General features: G+C 49.2%; 1 protein-coding gene across 1 annotated transcript in view; it reads left to right on the top strand.

The window, feature by feature from the left end:
- Positions 1 to 20,141, top strand: part of Cemip (cell migration inducing hyaluronidase 1) — a 159,931-nt gene that overhangs the window by 104,918 nt on the left and 34,872 nt on the right. The window contains exons 10-13 of the mRNA XM_042278866.2: positions 942 to 1,074; positions 1,832 to 2,023; positions 13,243 to 13,418; positions 15,586 to 15,795. Of these exons, the coding sequence (XP_042134800.2) occupies positions 942 to 1,074; positions 1,832 to 2,023; positions 13,243 to 13,418; positions 15,586 to 15,795 (711 nt within the window). The remainder of the gene's footprint in view (positions 1 to 941; positions 1,075 to 1,831; positions 2,024 to 13,242; positions 13,419 to 15,585; positions 15,796 to 20,141) is intronic.

Below are 20,141 nucleotides of genomic sequence, written 5' to 3'. Positions count from 1 at the left end.
ACCCTGGCTTTGGGATGAGCCCCAGCTGGCAGGAACCACCCTCCTTTGAGCCTGTTCCTAAACTGTGCCCTGCCCTTGTAGCTTCTTGCTTGGCATCCCTACTCAACTTCAACCTCACTTTCAAGGATGCAGTGGGGTGTGGGGGTAGGACATTTGAACAGAGGCCATTAGGCTGGGCGCACCTGAAAGCTGAAATGGGAGCAGCTTTGATGCTAAATGAATTGGGGCTTCATTTTCCACTCTGCCACTTACTGGCTCTTCTGGTGCTCATCTTCCTCAAGCACCATTTTCCTTATCTCTAGAACTAACCACCACTTCGTAATGAGGTTGCAATGGATACCCACAAGCATTTCGCTCTTTAGCTGAGAGACTGGATTCCAAACTTGCCTACCTGTTAGAATCACCTGGGCAGCTTTTAAAGTCCGGATGCTCAGGCCACAGCCTCAACCTATCAAATCTCAGCCTTTGAGGGTTGAACCTGGGTACAGAGGCTTGGAACTCCTGATGAGATGTAGAAGGCCTTCTGGGCACCTGTGAGTTGACCTAGCTCCTTTCATGGACTCATGGTGGCAGGATGATCATAAGAAGGGCCACATTAGGGTTCTAAGAGAGCCTGTGTGTGGTGGATGTTTTATAAATGTGCACACAATGATAAGCAAAAAGCACTGTGGGGTGCAAGCAAGATGTTCCTGCTACTAGATCACAAACTCAGCTGACTCTCTCCCTGAAATCAGGCCACTCCACCTCCATTCCAAGACTTAACACTGCTTTCTTATGACAAAACTCAAATAGACAACTGAGATAATAAGTCCTGGGCTGTTGTAAATAGTTTTGCAGTGAGGACAATTTTAGTCTCGTAAATATAAATTGTGGACATTAATCAGCGCTTTCCCTCTTCATAAAAACGTACCCTGACTCTGTAATTTCCATTTCATTCTCAGGCCACAACAATGGATGGAGTTGCCCTCAGCACTGAGGTTGTCTACAAAAATGGCCAAGATTACAGGTTTGCTTGCTACAATCGGGGCCGAGCCTGCCGCAGCTACCGAGTGCGATTCCTATGTGGAAAATCTGGTAAGCAAGCACATATCCTGGCTCCTTGTTGGGTTAGAAATGCAACTGTGCTCTGATCTCTGACCTGGCTGCTATGCGGTGTGAAATGGGATGGCTGGGTCAGCATGTTGCGTATCCAAGTGTCACTGAGCGGTCTAGGTACAAATGCAGGAGTAGCCAGACGGTCCCTGGAGTTGGAAGCAGACAGCAACACTCTGCCCTGTCATAAGCCTTTCTAGAAGGGGTTGGCATGGTCCAGGAATGCAGTGTGCCGATGGACAGGGCTGACACAGACTTTCTGCCTCTTCTGGTGCTGTTATTTATTTCAAACCCAGTTCCCCAGGCAGTCCTCCTTAGAAAGGACTGGAAATGGCTGGTTTGTTCTGGAATCAGCATCTCCAGAAAGCAGTCATTAGGGATGGACTTGGGGAGGTGGGTGCTTACGGCTACTGTAAATAACAGTGGAGAAGGTCTATATTTGTTTTACATCTTGGGCAAAGTGGGTGTGGTGAGGAGGCAGCACATTGAACACCAGCTCAGAAGTCAGTGGAAAATTCCTCTGCCCAGAGCTAATGAATGGGTCTTTTTTGGTTGGGTTTTTGTTGACTTCAAAAACCTGTAAGTACTGAGACTGAGATGGAGCGAGCCTGGTGATTTGGGTTTTGGAAGGGCACACCTGGCATTTACCGATCTCCAGAGGGGAGGGGAAGAAGTGGGCAGCCACATGTTTGCTGAGGGCAAAGGGCCATATCTCAGTCCTTCCTGTTTTGGGTTACAGTGAGGCCCAAGCTCACGGTCAGCATCGACACCAACGTAAACAGCACCATCCTGAGCCTGGTGGACAATGTGCAGTCCTGGAGGCCTGGAGACACCCTGGTCGTCGCCAGCACGGACTACTCCATGTACCAGGCAGAAGAGTTCCAAGTGCTCTCCTGCAAAGCATGTACCTCTACGCAGGTCAGAGTGGCAGGTAGGCGCCTCCCTTCTGCCCAGGCTGCATGAATCTGGGCACTGGTAGACTTCACATGAAAGGGAGATCTGTATCTGTGAGCTAGTCTCAGAATGCCGCGTAACAGAGAAAATGATGAGACTCTCACTGCAAGCATTTGTTCTGTTTTGATGCATCTACACGTTGTCCAGGCAGGCAGCCTAACTGATACCTGAAATAAATTCCCTTAAGAAGAAATGGCTACTTTGGCTCATGGTTTGTCAGCCCTGTTGTGCCGGGCAAGCAACTGGTGGAGGGAGTTGCTTATCTCATGGCCTCCAGGAAGCGAAGAAAGAGGAAGATGTTGGAGTCCCAGGGTTCCCTTCAAAGTCGTGCAACCAGTGATCTAACTTCTTCTCATTGGGCTAGCCCTCATAGCATCCCAGGCCCATGGCAAAGCTTTCTTTAACTCCTTTTGGGGACACTATCATAGCTCTGGCCTTAAGCCTTTCTAGGATGAGCCTAGCTCCAGGATGGAAGCTGGGCTCAGGCTGGCTCCATACTATTCTTAGTCTTCCCGAGACACATTCTTCTCATGACAGAGGTTGAATGTTCCTATAGAGGTGACGGGAGAATGGGGAACTTCTAGGGCCTGGGTTTTAGAACTGGCTCACACTGGGCATACTAGCCTACATCTAGGATTCTAGAACTTGGGAGAGCAGGGAGGGAGAATTGCTGTGAATTTGAGGCCAGCCTGGGATGTATAGTGAATGCCAGGCAAACCTGAGCGTTAAGGTAGTACCTTATTTCAAAACAAAAGAAAACAAAATGAACTCAGAAAAATCAAACAAAACTGGCACATTCTCATGACAGTCTGTTGGCCAACGCACAGTCAATACAGAGCACAGCCCATGGCCAAGCGCAACATGAATGGCCAGAAGAGCCTATTTTTCTCACTGAGGTTGAAACGATAGAATGAATATTTGCTTGAAAATAATTTAGCCTACCTCAATACTTTAAATTCCGTCTTTGCATTGCTTTCGTGTTTCCTTTTTTCTTTTCCTGAATCTTAGGTGTCCTATATTTTATGTTTTATGATATTACCAGAGTTATAGATTGTTAGCAAAAGAGACTGTCTTAGTCAGTGTTCTACTGCTGTGAAGAGACACATGACCATGACAACTCTTATAAAGGAAAGTATTTAATGGGGGGCTTGCTTACAGTTCAGAGGTTTAGTCCATTATCATTATGGTTGGAAGCATGGCAACACACAGGCAGACATGGTGCTGGGAAGGTAGCTGAGAGTTCTACATCCGAGTTGGCAGGCAGTAGGAAGAGAGAAAGACCCTGGGCCTGGCTCAAGCATTTGAGACATCCCAAAGCCCACCCTCACTGATACATTTCCTCAAACAAGGCCACACCTACTCCATCAAGGCCACACCTCCTATTCCTTCTCAAATAGTGTCACTCCCTAATGACCAAGCATTCAAATATATGTGCCTATGGGGGCCATTCCTATTGGAACCACCACATAGACCTTAAATATAATGTTGGTCAGTTGATCCTGGAAAATATGCATGTATATCTTTGCATTGTAAGCGACAGAATCCAATTTGACTCTCTGAAACAAGAAAGAAACTGATTGGCAGGCTGTTCACATCAGAGGAAAAAAATAGATACTAAAACACTAAGCTACAAAGGACTCAGAGCAGGGCATCTTTGAGGGCCTGGGCAGCAGGAGGCAGTGGGCAACATCTCTAGGTATCACCATCTTTAGGAAGCATGCTGAATCCCTGGAACAACACGCCGCACAGCCACTGTCTAGGGAGAGGGCATTTGACTGGGCTGGTGACCTCTCGGAGAGGTCAGGACCTTCATTAACAATCCTTAGACTGCCTCAAGTCCATAAAGGATCATTTCTTTCTTTCTTTTTTTAAAGATTCTATTTATTTATTTATTTATTAAATATACAGTGTTCTACCTGCATATACACTTGCATGCCAGAAGAGGACACCAGATCTCATTAAAGATGGTTGTGAGCCACCATGTGGTTGCTGGGAATTGAATTTAGGACCTCTGGAAGAGCAGCCAGTGCTCTTAACCTCTGAGCCATCTCTCCAGCCCAAAGGATCATTTCTTAAAGGAAAACCAGAGTGACCTGTGAAAGGGAGGGGACTCAATTCTGCCTGTTCAGACTGTCACATGCAATTTCCTGGGGAAATAATCTCAATCTTGATGAGAAAATTGAGCACTGAGAAGGCATATCCAGTATATTTCAAATGTCTAGTATTTTAGAAAAAGGCTTCAGAAACTGAAACCCAAAACAGTCTTTTTTGGCCTCATTTTAGTGAAGTGAGAAGTCAGGATGGAGTTCTAGCTCCTGAGTTTGTCCTTGGGGAAAATGGGCCGGTTGTGTTGGGTGCCTGAGACAGCACACAGCTGGAAGCCCAAGGCCCCAATTCTAGGACTAGAGTCTGCAAAGCACACCTTTTAAGTGAGATGCTAATTTGGGGGTATAACCAGAGAAAGAGAAGGAGGTAGCAGTGGGCAGGTCAAGTGTAGATAGAGAAGTTTGCAAGGTAAGAGATCTCCTATTTAAATGATAAGGTTTGAACCACTGCATTCTTCACATTCTTCAAGAAAGGCTTGGGGGCACCTTATAAATAAGTCCAGATCAATCTGATACCCAAAAGAAAGAAATGAAGTGGGGAACAATATCTAGGTGGTAAAAGTCTAAGTAACAAAATAAAAGAAACAGGTGGGCAGAAATGGCTGACATAAGCCATACAGGTTATCTCAAGCTTCCTGGCAGCCAGAGCAGAGAAATTATCTGCATTCAAGAAAAGGAAGGCGACAGATCTACAGGGTCACCTTTCTCTTAGCCCTAAGCTTGAGGAGTTTGCCTCATAGTCATCATCCACAGGACACAGCCACATGAACTTGACACTGCGCAAACGTGCTTTGGGTGGGGGCGCCATCGGCGGTTTAACTCCTAATATTAGAAGGGGGTGAGATGTTGGGCATATTCTGTGAACACATTTCGCAAAAGGCAATTTTGGCTTTGTCTTGTTTGGCAGAGGCAAAAAAAAGTACAGACTCTGGAATCAGGCAACTAGTTATTAGCTGTTTCCCCACTCACCAATATAGCCCAGAATGGCCCCAACTCACAATCCTGCCTCCATCTCCCAAGTGCTAGGATCAAAGGCCCATGCTACTATACCTAATTAAATTCAATGACTATTAACACCAGCTACAATAATTCTTCTTCTTCTGCGTATGTGTGTTTAGTGTGCATATGTATATGGATGTTCACATGTGTTTGGGCACAGGTCGGGGGATGTGCATGTATGTGTGTGGTGGCCCAAGGTTCATACTGGGAGTCATCCTCCATCATTCTCCTGCTTATTGACTGAGGTAGTCTCTCAATGGAAGCTAGAGCTTGCTGACACAGCCAGTCTGACCAGCTAGCTTGTTCCAGGGACCCCCAGTCTCCACCTTCTGAGCCCTGGAATTGTAGGTGAGCTGCTACCCCCAACCAGCTTTTACACAGGTTCAGGAACTGATCTGAGTCTGCACACTTGTGTGGCAAATGCTTTGACTGCTGAGCCAGAGCTGCAGTGATTTAGTAGCTGATCCTCAGTATGGGAAGGACGGAAGGGGTATGACTGATTACAAAAGGCCAGACCTTGTGTGCTTCAGTTCGCCAACTCTGCCATTCAGGACCTGCAGGTCCATGGCTTTGTGGAGGAGAAAGCAACCTCTGCCGTCATTATTTTCAAGTCTGGGGCAGTCTGCAGTTATCTTCTGGAGATCTCCATGGCTCCAGGGGTGGGGGTCACACCTGTGGATGACAGTGCACCTTCCTCCCCTGAGGATGGGCAGGTACCCTAGGGTCTACCTTTGTGGGGACAGAAAGAAGAATGGGACATTTTTTCATCTACTTACCCAGTGGCTCCTGAGCACATAACATCTACCAGGCAGTTGCATCAGCCTTTTGGGTGCCATAGTGAGCAAGATGGACACCATTCTCTGCCCCTAGGGAAGCTGCATCCCAGCAAGGAGAATGGCATCCATCAGAGAGTCTTAAAAATAAGACTCCAGGCACAATAATTACAAAAGAAGGAGCTGGGCACAGGGAGAAGGGATTCAGCTCAGCTGGAGTAGACACGGCGCTTGCCCTGAGTAATTCAAGATTAAGCAGGGAGCTGGGAGACGATGACAAGGTGGCTAGGAAAGAGAAGTATTGTTAGAAAGGAAGTCATGTGAGCACACCACCTGAGCAGGGGTGCTCCAGCCATGAGGAGGACAGGGAGGCTCCAGGGGAGACCATGAGAGCCCCTAGGATTGCCGAGGGGAGAGGAGGCTGCACAACCAGGAGCTTTGCTTGAGTGCACAGGAAGCCACTGAAGTCTTTGAGTCTGCTGGGTGTCCCCTAGCAGGGAAGACCTTCCCATGTCTGCATCTATAGGAAGACACTTAGGTGATCGCCAATGGGACAGTGAATGGTAGGCAGCGTCCTGTGATGTCAGGTGCCCCCTTAGCAGATCATTTGAGCCGATGTCACTTCTTGTGGCTCCAGGCAGCATGTAGCTCTCCAGGATGGGAGAAGCCTGACTTCCAGCCCTTGCTGGAAGTAGAAGTAGGAGCTCCCCTAGGTCTGAGCAGCCTAGACCTCACCTGAACTCCAAGAATGAGCATCCTAAGGGCCATCGAGGAGATCTCACTTTAAACAGGTCCCAACGGGACAGCTGTGGATGCCAAAGTCACCCTGAGATTGAAGGACCCATGAGATGCCAGGCTCACACAGCAGAGATTTGGGGGTCCATGTCAAGGGCTACTATTCCTGACAGCATGTTACTGACCCAACTAATAACCCATGAATGTGCTCAGGCTGGACCAAGAGTGTCAGGGGGCCTCTCGGGGGACCAAGTTCCAAAGGATGGAAGTATGAGTGAAAACAATGCTAGACTCCCTTCATGGTTCCTCCCAGTCCTTGTTTTGGCGTTGAAGGATTCTGCTTCAGCCTCCCACTGCCTATTAGGAGTGGACCGTCCACTCTGCTCAGAAGCTTTGTGTCCCCATGGAAACAGCTCCTTCCTTTTGGTAAGTAGTGTCACAAAAGCCCCAGGTGGGGATGAGTATGCATGCATGTCTGTCTGTCTGGATGTCCATGTCTTTCCTGAGCAGGCACCCATTGTTTCCCTTCCCAAAGTCCATTCTCTGCTCTCCATACCCCACTAACAGAGAGTGCGGACTCCCCCTGCCCACCCCCCATCTGCACCTGCGTTCTCCCCCCACCTGCTGCGTTCTGCTAGGGTCACCTCCTCCTGTAGAGAGGGACACACACATTCTTCCTGGACCCTCCTTCCTCCTAATTCCAGAAAACAACTCTCTTTGCATTTTAAGGGTTTGCTGATGAGAAACAGATGGGGGTGACAAATATATGATTCATCTTAAAATATTTTTCAAAATTCTGCCAACTGTAGTGTGATTCCCAGCACCTCTAATGTGGCTATGACAGTTGAACTCCCCGCTTGGTGTTTTTGCCCCCCCCTTTTCAATGTCACCTTCCCACTGTACCTTATAAACACCTCCACACCTTTAACTCCTCCTGCCCAGAATGAGTGTCATTTCCCACGACATCCCAGAACTTTACAGGTTCACCTGTCCCTTCTTTGTGAGACCCTCAGCTTCGGGGGGGGGGGGCTCTTGTTTTATGTGTGAGGCCGAAGACTAGTCTGAAGTTGTAGAAATCAAATGTCTAAGTCCACGATTTCCAATGTGGCTGCCACCAGCCACAGGTGGCTGCTTTCATTAAATTGAAGTTAAATACAGTTTCACCCCATTCCTTCCAGGAGACAGATTTCTAAGTGTGGAAGCCACATGGGCTTAGTGACTACCCTGTTGAAGAGCATGGAATCCATTGTCACAGGCTGTCCTTGTGGGTGGCGCTGGTGTAGACTAAGCAAGTCAGAATCTCTCAAACTCTCAGCTTGAGTATGAGAAGGACCGTACACTTCCCCCGACCCTCTGGGTTCTATTGGGTCTAGCCTACAAGTACCTTGGTGTCTGCCCCCAGAGAAGGTGTTCATTCTCCTCTTGTGCTTGTGGTATCTGGTTCTGTGCTTGTCCTGTGGAGGTTTGCAGAGTATGGCATTGGGGTGCCTGTAGATAAACACAGGAAAATACCAATGTTTGGAGTCCCCTCTATACCCCAGGACCCCTTCCCCTTTCCTAGTGAGCTCAAAGCTCTTTTAGGTCACTTGGGACAATTCTGACCTGGTTGGCCTGCACAGGGGAACACTGTCAGAAGGAGGGGAAGTGGAGAGAGGTGGGAGAACCCCACATCAGGAAGGGATGAAAGGAGTCAGACACACCACTCCCCTGGGATTGCTGTTGGGCGTGGCCTGTGGAAGTAACAAGGAGAGATAAGTGGCCGCACTGTGGACAGCAGCAGTGTGGTAAAGGTTCTGATAGGGAGCCTCGCTGCAGGGGAGGCAGCTGTGACTGCCAAATTCCTGCTGTGCTCAGAAGGACCTGCATTTCCTTAGTCCATGGGAGCCCGATAAACACAAGCCTTCTATATACCTGAAGTTGTTCATGCCTCCCTTCCTCCGTGGAACAAAGGAAGCTCTGAAACCAGCTGTTCATCAGCTCCTGTCCCCGGTGGAGCTCTGGAGACAATAGCCCTGACAACTGCCATTTCTGTCACACCGGCCTCCCACCATGTGTCCAGGGCTGTTGGGGCACATTCTGTAGATTAACTACCTTAATGATCTAGCTGCTTCGGGGATGTGAGCTATTTTTATCTCTGCTTTATAGATGAAGGGTCCAAGGTTCAGGGAGTTTAAACCATAGGCTCCAGGACTCTCCTGTAAACAGAGTCATACAGCTTGGCTCAGAGCCCTGTGGAAAGTGACTGTCTTGGATAGAGGCAACCAGGTGGTTGGGAACTCTAAGACTCAGATAGCAAAGGCCTCAGGAGGCAAGACCAGCCAGCATGGTGGAAACTAAAGAGAATGTGTGGGGATGAAGGTGATGCGCCTGCCAGGAGCCAGGGTTTCTGCTCCATCCAGCTTGGACCATTAGATGGGCCGGGCTAGTGTGACTCACAGTACCACCTATTCCCAAAACAAGTCTAGCCCTCTGGGGACTTCTTCTAGGAAGTCAGCTCTCTGCTGTACCTCTCAGGACCCAGTGGAATGCCCATCACTTGCCTTGACCCTTTCAAAGGCAGTGGCAGTCAATTCTTCCACTAAACCCCTCACACAAGCCCCAAATTGTCTTGGTTGATTGAGAAATCTGTTGACAGTTTCCCTGGGCATTGTCAGTAACACTGTCCTTTGGGGTGCCTGCTAGGGGAGATTAGCTCTGGGTCCCGCATGGCTGGAGGCCTGGGACCTAGAAGACCAGGATCCCAGATGCTCTTGGAGACAGATATCTACCTTTGTAAGAAGGTCCAGTTCTCTGCATATTGAACTGAGGTGGCTTGAGAGAGCAGACAGAAGAGCAGAGGTTCTCCAGTGACAAAGAAAAGAGAGAAGGAAGATGTGTCTAGACAGAAGTACACATGTAATTGGTCCCCCAGCAAGATGCATGTGAGGACTGTGCAGGGTCTGTAGACTGCCATGCCGGTCTGACACATGTGAGGGGCAGAGAAAGGATGGAGGCCAGTTGGACAGACCTCTTCCCTCTGGGAAACCCTGGGCCAGCTAGAGTGGACCTACAGGGCACTCTGGGAGGGGCTCAAGGCCCTGTGACCTAGGACAGCATGAGCTGGAATGGAAGGAACGGCAGTGGGAGGGTGGCTGTTCAGTCCTTGAAGAGATGCCGCGGGCGTGTGCATCATAAAAAAGGACACAGAGATACAGGGACTAGCACAGCCCTGGAGGTCAGAGTCCAGGGTATGTGGGAAATAAACAGGTTCTAGAAAGAGGGACCTCTCACACTCCATGAAGCATCATCCTCAAATCACAGGAGAAAGGCATCACACAGCAGTGGCGGTGCTGGAGAAGGCCCAGGCTCACAGCACTTCTTCAGCCCCCAGAACCACCATCCAGTGGTAAAGAGAAACAGCCTTCCTATTGTACCCGTGACAGTCATGTCCCCCACATCCTGCTCCAGGCTCACCGATGAAGAACTTCCAGATCTTCACGAGGAGATGGAAAGGCTAGCTTAAGGGTAGCAGAAAACTCTCTGTAACCGCACCCCACTTAGAGACGACCTGCATCATCTTCTAGAATGCCTCTTTCCTTTTCAGCCACCACGCAGGTTCCATGTTTCCTCCGCCTGGCGTTCTGAAGCCGGTGTCCCTCAGAAGCCGTGCACACCGCTCTCAGAGACAGACTTTGCCCTTTACCCCTGGGAAGGCCCTGTGACCAGCTGGTTTGTGAAGGCCGCAGAACGGACAGGCAGGAAGATCAACCAGGGATAGAAGCAGAGGCTTCTACATAAATGTCCAGAGGACCTTAAGGCAGGAAAGACACGTGGCCTGTGACCCAAACCAAAAGCCATAGTGGGTCAAGGGAGGAAGAGGCCCAGCCAGCAGTCTGTGGTGAACTTGGTTCCAATTATCTCCTCTAGTGATGTCAGACTCTGTGGAACAGCGGGAAGGTGGTAAAACCTAATGGAAGGCTGAAGTGCATTAGGGATATGTTCCAGAAGAAGGCTGTGAGTGACTGGTCTCCTCCTTTCTCTGTTTTATTACTGACCACAAAGTAACTGGATAGGCTGTGTCAGCACGGGCCCAAGCAACACAGTCCACAGGTCATGACTTGAAATCTATGAAACGACGAACTGAGATAAACCTTTCTGCGTTCTAAATTGATTCATCCCTGGTATTAATTATAGTAACAGAAAGCTGACTGAGACTCTTAAGGACTCTGTGGTAGGCCGAATCTATGTTGTGACCCTTGGTTCCTATGACTATTGCCTCACGTGGCAGAAAGGACTTACGATTATGACTAGATTAAAGTTCTGGAAGTGGGCGAGTGTCCTGGGTTATGTGGGTGGGGCCGATGTAATTACAGAGGTTATCAGATAAGAGGGATTAAGGAAGATTAGAGAGGAGAAAGCACTGGAAAGTCAGAAGCAGATGGAGCGATGGAAGATGGTGGGGGCGGGGGTCACAGACCCAGGAGTACAGGTGGCCACTGGAATCTGAAAAAGGCCCGGGACAGTTTCTATGTGGCACCTTCTTTGTTTTATTTATTTAAGAAATTTTTAAAATTCATTTTACATACTAACCACTGATTCCCCCTCGCATCCCTTCTCCTACTCTCTCCCCAGCCTCCCCCACCCACCCACCCTCCATCGGCTCCTCCAGAAGGCTAAGGCCTCCTGTGGGGAGGCAACGAAGCCTGGTACATTCAGGTGAGGCAGCACCAAGCCCCTCCCCGCTGCCTCAAGGCTGAGCAAGGCGTCCCTCTGGTAGGAAATGGGCTCCAGAGAGCCAGCTCATGTGCCTGATCAGGATCAGGGGTAGATCCTGATCCCACTGTGTGGCACCTTAAGGAAGCAGCCCTTCCAACACCTTGACTGGCCCCAGGAAATTAATTTCGGACATCTAACCTCCAGGACCATAAAAAATAAACCTGTGGTAATTTGTCACAGATGCAATAGAAAACACATGCCATTCACTTGCCCGGAGCTGTTTTCTCAGCTTCAGCATGTACCAATGTCGTATTGCTTCAGAGAAACCACTATCTCACTGAGTCTGCAGAATTCTAAAACCATAGGCTTCCTGGACAATTCTGCTAGCTCCCAGGATGTGTGCCAAGTGAAGGGGAGGGCAGAGGTCAGCTCTTCCTGTGGATGAGAAAGCCGAGGAAGGTCACTGTGGTGGGTATTGCTAATTTTAACAGTGGCCTTCACACATGGGCACTCGTGGTATCTCAGGGCCAAGGCAAGGGCCTCCTTGATCAAGTCAAGGTCGGAGTGAAAGCCAAGTGGTGTAGGTGGTGTGGTTTGGGCTGGAAGTCCACACGGGAGAGTGGTGCTCTTTGTAATCGCACCCTCAAGTGAAACAGAAAATATCCACAAGCCCTGTCAGCCATTTCAGTGAGGAGCCTGTCTTAAACTGTGTTTTCTGCACAGACGGAGGGAGAGGGGATCGGAGGGTAACACTAAAAGAGTTTGGCTAGAAAGGGGGTGAGGTAGTGGGAGGGGCAGAATGGACAGAACACAGGGTCAAGGATTCAGACCACACAGGACTGAGACTGGAGAAAGTGTGGGAGGGTGTCTGCTTTGTTAGACTTTTCTCAAGGATGGCAGGGCCTGGGAAAGCTTGAGGGTAGAGAGCATAAGAAATGCGGACGAGGGATGGGATGGCTGAACTGGAAAGGACTGCCTGCTGGAGCCAACGCCTCTGAATGTGCCCCAGTTCATGGCTAGCATCGTGGGCTGGGAGAATGCCTCCTCTGCTGGATGATGTCAGCACAGAGTAGGGTGCAAGCTCTTCCCCTTGGCTCCACGTGGTGCCACAGGGGCATGTGTGCAAACCCACAGCTCTGGACACAGGAACACCAGCCTGCTCTTTCTCAAGCACCGAGCTGTGGATGTACCTTCCATAAGGCTGCCGAGAGCAGAGCATGGGTTTGCCCTGCTCTGAAGTGGGAATCTGAAAGGGAGAAGGTTTGTTTTATTCTAAGAACTGCAGCTGGAGGACAGATATAGTGGAAGCACTGAGGAGACTGGGTCTCTCTCTCTCTCTCTCTCTCTCTCTCTCTCTCTCTCTCTCTCTCTCTCTCTCTCTCTCCTCTCTCTCTGTCCTCTGCCATCCTGCCATCTCTAGGCCATGGCTTTCCTCTGCTGGGTGAGGTTGACTCACCAGGCTGGAGATCGAGAGAGGCAACTCAAGGTTATACCCGGCACTTTTACCTAGATCCTATGGCCACACCTCACTATAGGGAGGTGGGGAAGCAGAGCTCCCCAGGGAAGCCCCATGTCAGATGAGCCACGGCAGAGTCCAGCTCTGAAAAGCAGAAGAGGAGTAAATATTATTGGACAAGTAGCCACATCTGTGATGGTCTTAAGACCTAAGCATGAGTAGGTAGCTATGAACTGTAGCTCCCCTCCTGGGCATGTGACTATACCTACCTGGGCTTTGTCCTTCTGTATTATGGGAACAAGGACCGTGGGGCCCGCCATGAGTGAGGGCCTGGTGAAGAGCAAGTGACGGACAGCTTTGGGAGTACAAGGATGGGAGCATGGTGGGCAGGCTACACCTGCCATTCTGCTTCCTCGCCCGTCTTGTGCCCTAGGGAAGCCACAGTACCTACATATTGGGGAGGAGATTGATGGTGTGGACATGCGGGCTGAAGTCGGGCTCCTGACTCGGAACATTGTGGTGATGGGCGAGATGGAGGACCAGTGCTACCCCTACAGCAGCCACATCTGTGACTTCTTTGACTTCGATACTTTTGGGGGTCACATCAAGGTAGGAATCTGCCTGGCTGAGGCTCTCAGCCCTACAGGAGGGTACCCAAGGTTCCAGCTGTGGACAAGTTTCCAGCTGTGGACAAAGACTCATAGGAGGAAAGGGGATGGCGGAGCAGGAGGTAGGAAGAGACATGTACCCTTAGGAGATGTCTACCTACCAATGATAGGCAGTTGTACTTGTTGGAGATGATGGAAGCAGCCAGGGACCGCTGATCGAGGCCACATGCAGCACTTTGACTACTTCATTGCCTCTGTCCTGTCTTCATTATTTACCCTTGGTCATTTTTTAACTTTTGTTTTTATTAGTGTTTTTATATTGCCTTTTTTTTTTTTTTTTTTGACAAGCTGTCACTATGCAGGCCAGGCTGACCTCAAATTTAAGATTCTTCTGCCTTGGTCTCCCCAAGTACTGAGATGACAAATGTGTAGCACCATGGCCACCTTCCTGAAAATTTCTTACAAGAATTTAGTGCTCCCCCCCCCCCCCCCGCCACCCCGAACACACGCATGCACGCACTCGCGCACACACGTACAAAACAAACAAACCAACAAAAAACATACCCTCAATAGATCCACTATAATACAGACCAAACAACCAGCAGGGAGCAGGGTTGCAGCAGGAAGTAGGGAGATACAGCATTGAACTTACCTGGTCCTGGTAGAGTCCAGAACAGTGATTTTCAACCTGTGGGTCATGACCTCTTTGGGGTTCCAAAGACCCTTTCATAGGGGTCGAATATCAGATATCCTGCACATCAGATATTTACATTGTGATTCATAACAGTAGCAAAATTACAGTTAAGAACTAGCAATGAAAATAATTGTATGGTTGGGGGTCACCACAACATGAGGAACTGTATTAAAGGGTTGTAGCATTAGGAAGGTTGAGAACCACTGGTCTAGAAAGACAGCCACACATAGCAGCAGGTCTCTCAAAGCCATCAGAAGCAACCCAGCTCACGTTCTCCTAGTAGCCAACTCAAAGAGGAATTTCTTTATATCTACAAAATGCCTTTATCAGGCCTGGTAAATAGTCCAAGAAACACAGATGTCCTCCATGTTCTTCTGCATTCCTCATATGGTTATTGGTTTCAATGCTAACAGCATTAAAACAGGTTTTGTAAAAAAGAGTTCTCTTGAGGCTAAAATCACGTGCTATGAGAGTAATTCTTTTTAATAATGTAAACAAGGATGATGAAAGGAAACAGTTCCCAATGGGAGCTCTGCTGACCTTTTAAGTGGGGAGAGTCTTGTGGTGCAGATCTATGTTGTTAGGAATTCTAGAGTCTCCAGTCCCCAGTCCATGAGCACTTTCTGGTAATTGTCACCATGTACCCAAGAACATAGTGAGATCCAGAGGAAACAGTAGTTTTCTGTCGTACAAGCTACTGTAGCCCCTCCCATTCTTGAGAATGGACCTGCGTCCCCATGACCCTCTTGCCCATGAAGCCCAAACTAGACTCAGAATCATTCTCAACACAGCTCCCTAGGCATTGGCTGCTGGACTTATCATTCCAGGTGAGACCTGAATCTAAGGAGAACGGTCTGCACATCAAACTCCAGTTCCCTGGTAGGAATTGGCAGAGCTTACTTCTGACCCAAATCATCCCAGACTCTGCTCTCTGCTGAGCTCCTGGATTGCTCACATCATCTGGCCAAGCAGTTTCCCTGAGCTGTGACCACCTGCCACTCATATGCATGTCCCCAGAGCAGAGGCTCAGGATATCTCCAGAGTCAGCACCCCCTTCCTTCCCAGGAGAAGGCTTCACACCGTAAACAATGACACCCTGAAGTCCACCACTCTCCAGCACTCCTAGGGCATGTTTCCTGTCATCCCCCACCCCATAAGCATATGTCTTCCTCATGGGTGGCTATGGAGATGGTAAAGGAAGATCAAAACAAGTCTAGCTATTGTCCTGGGCACTTCCAATCCAGAGTCTATTACCCTGCAGCATCTTGTAAAGCCTTGCTGGACTCCCGTAGTGTAAGAAGGGCTGGGCATCTTCATCCGTGTGTACAGAGCCTCTGATTTACTGCATACCCAGGAGGTACTCTGTGACAAAACACTGGGAAGGTAATACCTCTGTCTTCTGGGGATGCAGGCATCAGCTAGGCGGATCCAGGGCTCCCTGGGGGCTCTTTTAACTTTCACTCTCTTGTTGCAGTTTGCTCTGGGATTTAAAGCAGCCCACTTGGAGGGCGTGGAGCTAAAGTACATGGGGCAGCAGCTGGTGGGCCAGTACCCAATTCACTTCCACCTGGCTGGAGATTTGGATGAACTGGGAGGCTATGACCCACCTACGTACGTCAGGGACCTCTCCATCCACCACACATTCTCCCGCTGTGTCACTGTCCATGGCTCCAATGGCCTGTTGGTAAGTGCCTGCTGGAAGGGTATCCTATCTAGGAACTTAGGGGGTGTGTGTTGGGGGGGGTGGTTGCAAGGGAGATCTTGTGCTGTGTTTTCTCACCTACTTCCGGTGAGAACTTGGACAAACTACTGAATCAGTCAGGTTTTCTATTTCCTCCCTGAGCTCTGCAGAACACAGTGTTACCTTTTAGTTGGCTTGGGTAGAGGATGAGAGTGAAACATTCCTGGCTGTATTATCCTAGGTACCCATCTTCAGAGCAGGGAATCCAGGTATTGTCACAGAACAGGCTGGCTTTGAGGAACTGAGCAGGCATGCGGGATGCTCCCCAGGACAGAATGGGGAGCCAACCCTTCAGTGAGATACAGACTTCTGGAGCTGGCATGGGGGCATCACCAGGAGTCTGTGTTAATTCAGTTAGGTGTAGGAATCAAGAGACTTGTGGTAGGAAAAGGAAGACAATGAGTTAAGGTGTCCCCCCCCCCTCCGCAGCCCCAGATCTGACCTGTAATAATTAGATGAATCATTGGTACCCACAGTAGAGTCAGGGTCTTAGAACAGAACCCTGGAGAGCTTTGCCCAAACCAGCAAATCTGTGCAACACTGTAAGCTAAGACTTCCTCCTGCCCAGCTCCCAGGAACATCAGCTGCCAAGTTGGGAAGGAGCATGTCTCAGCTCCCTTGTTATCCAGCTACAGCACAGTTGAGGTGCCAGCTACAATCTTAATCTGGTGGCCCTTCAGGGGTCTACCACCACTCAGTTCTGAGCTGTGCTTGACAGATCTGCAGGCCCAGCCTCGGAGCAGCCTTTCCAAGATGGAATCAAATTGCACTGCTTGCCATCTAGACGGTGTCCAGGTCTCCGGTTCTCTGAGCCAAGCAGGCAGCAGCGGGGCCATATCCCAGGCAGACCTGAAGTTTTACAGATTGGCTTTGAATGCTCTCGGAATGTGCATTTGTACGCCTTCCAGAAGGCTGCTGTGGGAGCTGGCCTTTCACACGGATGTGCGTTCCTTAGCTGCCTGCATTGAAGGGTTTACCAGCGGGTGACTACGTTTCGGGGAGAGGGTTCAGCTGACAGAACCAAAAGAGGCAATATAGAGACAAAGATGCGATTATGGTTTAGACTGCAGAGGCCATGGGGAAGGTGGGGGGTGGGGGCGGTTGTTCCGGGAAGCCTTTCACTAGCATCATCCCTGGTCAGAGGTGGTGGATCCCAGACAAGCAGATCCCAGCTCACTAGAAAGAAGGGCCCCTAGCTGTATGGAGCCGAGAGGTATCTCAGCACCCCAGCAGGTCCCGAAGTGTCCCGGGGGCCTGCTCACAGCACTTCCCTGTCTTCTGCCTGTGTACCCCGATCCTTGGGAGTCAGCTTCCTTCATCGTCAGCCTGACTTAGGCAGCACCCCCCTTCCTCTCACTTTTTAAAAAAAAAAAAAAAAAAAAGATTGTTTTATTTTATGTGTAAGAATCTTTACATGGAATGTGTGTATATATACCATGTGCCTGCCCGGTACCCACAAAAGTCTGATAAAGGCATGAGATCCCTGGAACCTGGATGCTAGGAACCGAACCTGAGTCCTCTACAAGACCAACAAGCGCTCTTAACCACTGATCCACCTCTCCAGCCCCTTCTAGTTCAACGTTTAAACCAATTCCCTCTTCTGACAAAAACACAAGCCCTTTGGGGACAGCTTTCAGCAATATCACCCTAAAATGCCACTAAGTTTAGCAAACCTCTGTCCTTCTCTTGGCTCATGCATCTCTTTGCTCTTTCCTGTGTCAGTGCTGTGGGTCTCAGCAGAAGCTCAAAAGTCAAGCGCATAGAGTCGCAGGAACTGACGGAAACGTCCTGGGCCTCGGTTTCCTCCAGTGCATAGTGAAAATGCTGATAGAGTCAGCTTCAAAGGGTTGTTGCGAGGGTGAAACCAGATAACACAAGTGATGTGCTTCGAGAGGACAGTAAATAGCGGTAGCGCTGTGTGCCGCTGCGTCTCTGTGTTCTGTGGAAACATCCCTGCTTCCGGGAGATAGCAGCATATGCCCCCACCAAAAAGTAGGGCTGGTGTAGTTAGATGCTCTTGGCAAAAACTCTGTGAATGTACTCCCTCCCTGATACTTTGAAAAGTCCCAATGCATGCTCACATAGGAAGGGTCTTCAGTAAAACCTTACCAGATTGATCGATCTGTTGGCAATGCCTGCCCTCATCTGGTCACAGGGCCTCTTTCTCACACTCCTTTCCCAGCTCACTAAGTCACTGTTCTGAGTCCATAGAGTGAGGCTGTGGTAATATCTCCTATGATAGTAACATTGCTGAAGGTGTCCTTCTGACATTGTAGCATGGAGCGATACAAGGCTCCAAGGTACTGGCAGGTGCAGAGAGGAAGGAGCCTCTGTGCACACTATCCTCAAGAGGCTAGCAGGTGTAGGGTGAAGAATTTCCCCCAAGGAGAGGCTCTACATACACTCTCTGCAGGGTCACAGGGAAATGGGTCCAGTGCATCTTCATGGGTACTTCAGGCTCAAGGCAGGACCTTGAACACTGCCTTCCTAGGACTGGAAGGCAATCAATACATTCCTGGCCTGAGGCAGAAGGTACAAAAGACTCCAGTGTGAGTTCTGCTCTCTTCTACCTCCTTGCTTTAAGCCAGGGAGACTGAGCCAAGAAAGTACATCCTTTCCCACCTGGGGACCTGCTCACAGTTTATCTTTATTATAAATGATGGTGGTATGAAATCGAGATGTCTCCAGCAGGTTGCAACTGCTTCTGCGCAGGATCTACCTTGTATGGCTCTGTGTGCCAGCGGATCTACTCAGTCCCCAGGCTCGCTACCTATGGGGCCACACCCTTCTCTTGGCATGCTGGTAAAGATATCTGGAGCCCGTGATGGGAAACGCAGCATCTCCTCTGCCAGCTGCACAGCCCTGTGGATTGTGGGAGAGGCTTCCATTTTCTCTGGCTCACCCCTTCTCCGGTGTCTTTGAACATGTTCTCTCACTCGTCAAGGTGTGCGGCTGCTGTCGTCTTTCCTCTCCACCTGAGCCCAGACGGAGGACCCAGATTTTATCTTTCCTTTCCCACAAAGCTACCTTGGTCCAGGGCTCCACTGGGAAACCGAGGTACCGGAAAGGAGGGTAGAGAACATTCCAGATCAGAGCAGAGATCGACAGTGTGGAAGGGAATGGCTGGCCCCTCTGGTCTCACTGCCCCTTTCCAGCTCACTTGCTTTCTCTCAGGCAGCACCCTGACCTTATGAGCTCTGCCTCTCTTTATCCTTGCCTCCCCCCACCCCTTCCTACCTCCCCTGCACAGCCTTGGAAGCATTCTTTCCCTTTTTAGGTAGTGTTTTGTCCTGTTTCCTCTCTCAACTTCTATTTGCATATTCAAAAACTCATTAAGAGCTGCAAAACAAATGACCCTTGCATATGCTCCAAGGCCAGCTTCTCCTCAGGAATTTTATTTTTAAATTTTTTATAATGGCAGAAGCTTGGAAATAAATTTTCTTTTTAAAATGACTGAATTTGATGTGAGGCTTCTCGCTGATGTGTACACACACACACACACACACACACACACACACACACATAAAATACCCACCCTAGACTTCAGAAGTAAGTAGCATCCTCTTTGGTACCAGGAGTCCCTTGAGAGTGCCAAAACCCTTCATTTCAAGTCCCAGTATAGAATGGCCTGGTATTTGCAAAGAACCTCTGCACATGCTTCTTCATGCTTTAAATCACCTCTACATGGTTTTATGCTGCCATGTAAATGCCTAACAAACAGTTGGCATCCCATGTTATTTGGGGACCAAAGCCAAGGGGAAAGAGTCTGTACATGTTCCTCACAGGCAGTGTTTTAAAGAAATACTTCTGGTCTGAGCTTAATGGAAGCTATAGTGGAATCCTGCAGGTTCAGAGAGTCAACCTATCACTAATTTCTGCTTGTGCTCGCATAATTGAGGCATCATTCTTCTTAGATCATACAGGTTGCTGATGGAAGCCAGTTCAGACTGGGGTGACCATAGAATATCTTGACACACAGAGAACAGTCTTCGGACCTAGTCCTGCTCCCTGCTAGTTGCCCCTAGGGCTAGCAACGCCCCACCCCCAAACCACCAGTGACAACTAAATCGAGTGTCATACTAGTTGAAACAATAGCTGACATCTGTTTCTGAGTCTTTCATATTTTCTCCTTTACAATCTTGTGCCCAGACCCTACTACCTAAAACAGCATCCAGGAATCATGAACCGCTATCAGAGGGCAAGAAAGGGAAATATAGTTTTAGTTTTCTCAATGAATGGCAGGGGTTATACATTGTTTCTGGTTAGCTTACAAGGACAGCCCCAATGAG

Source organism: Peromyscus maniculatus, chromosome 1 (genome assembly GCF_049852395.1).
Source record: "Peromyscus maniculatus bairdii isolate BWxNUB_F1_BW_parent chromosome 1, HU_Pman_BW_mat_3.1, whole genome shotgun sequence".
Taxonomy (NCBI): Eukaryota; Metazoa; Chordata; class Mammalia; order Rodentia; family Cricetidae; genus Peromyscus; species Peromyscus maniculatus.
The sequence above is the reverse complement of the archived record's forward strand: the minus strand, read 5'-3'. Positions and strand labels throughout refer to the sequence as shown.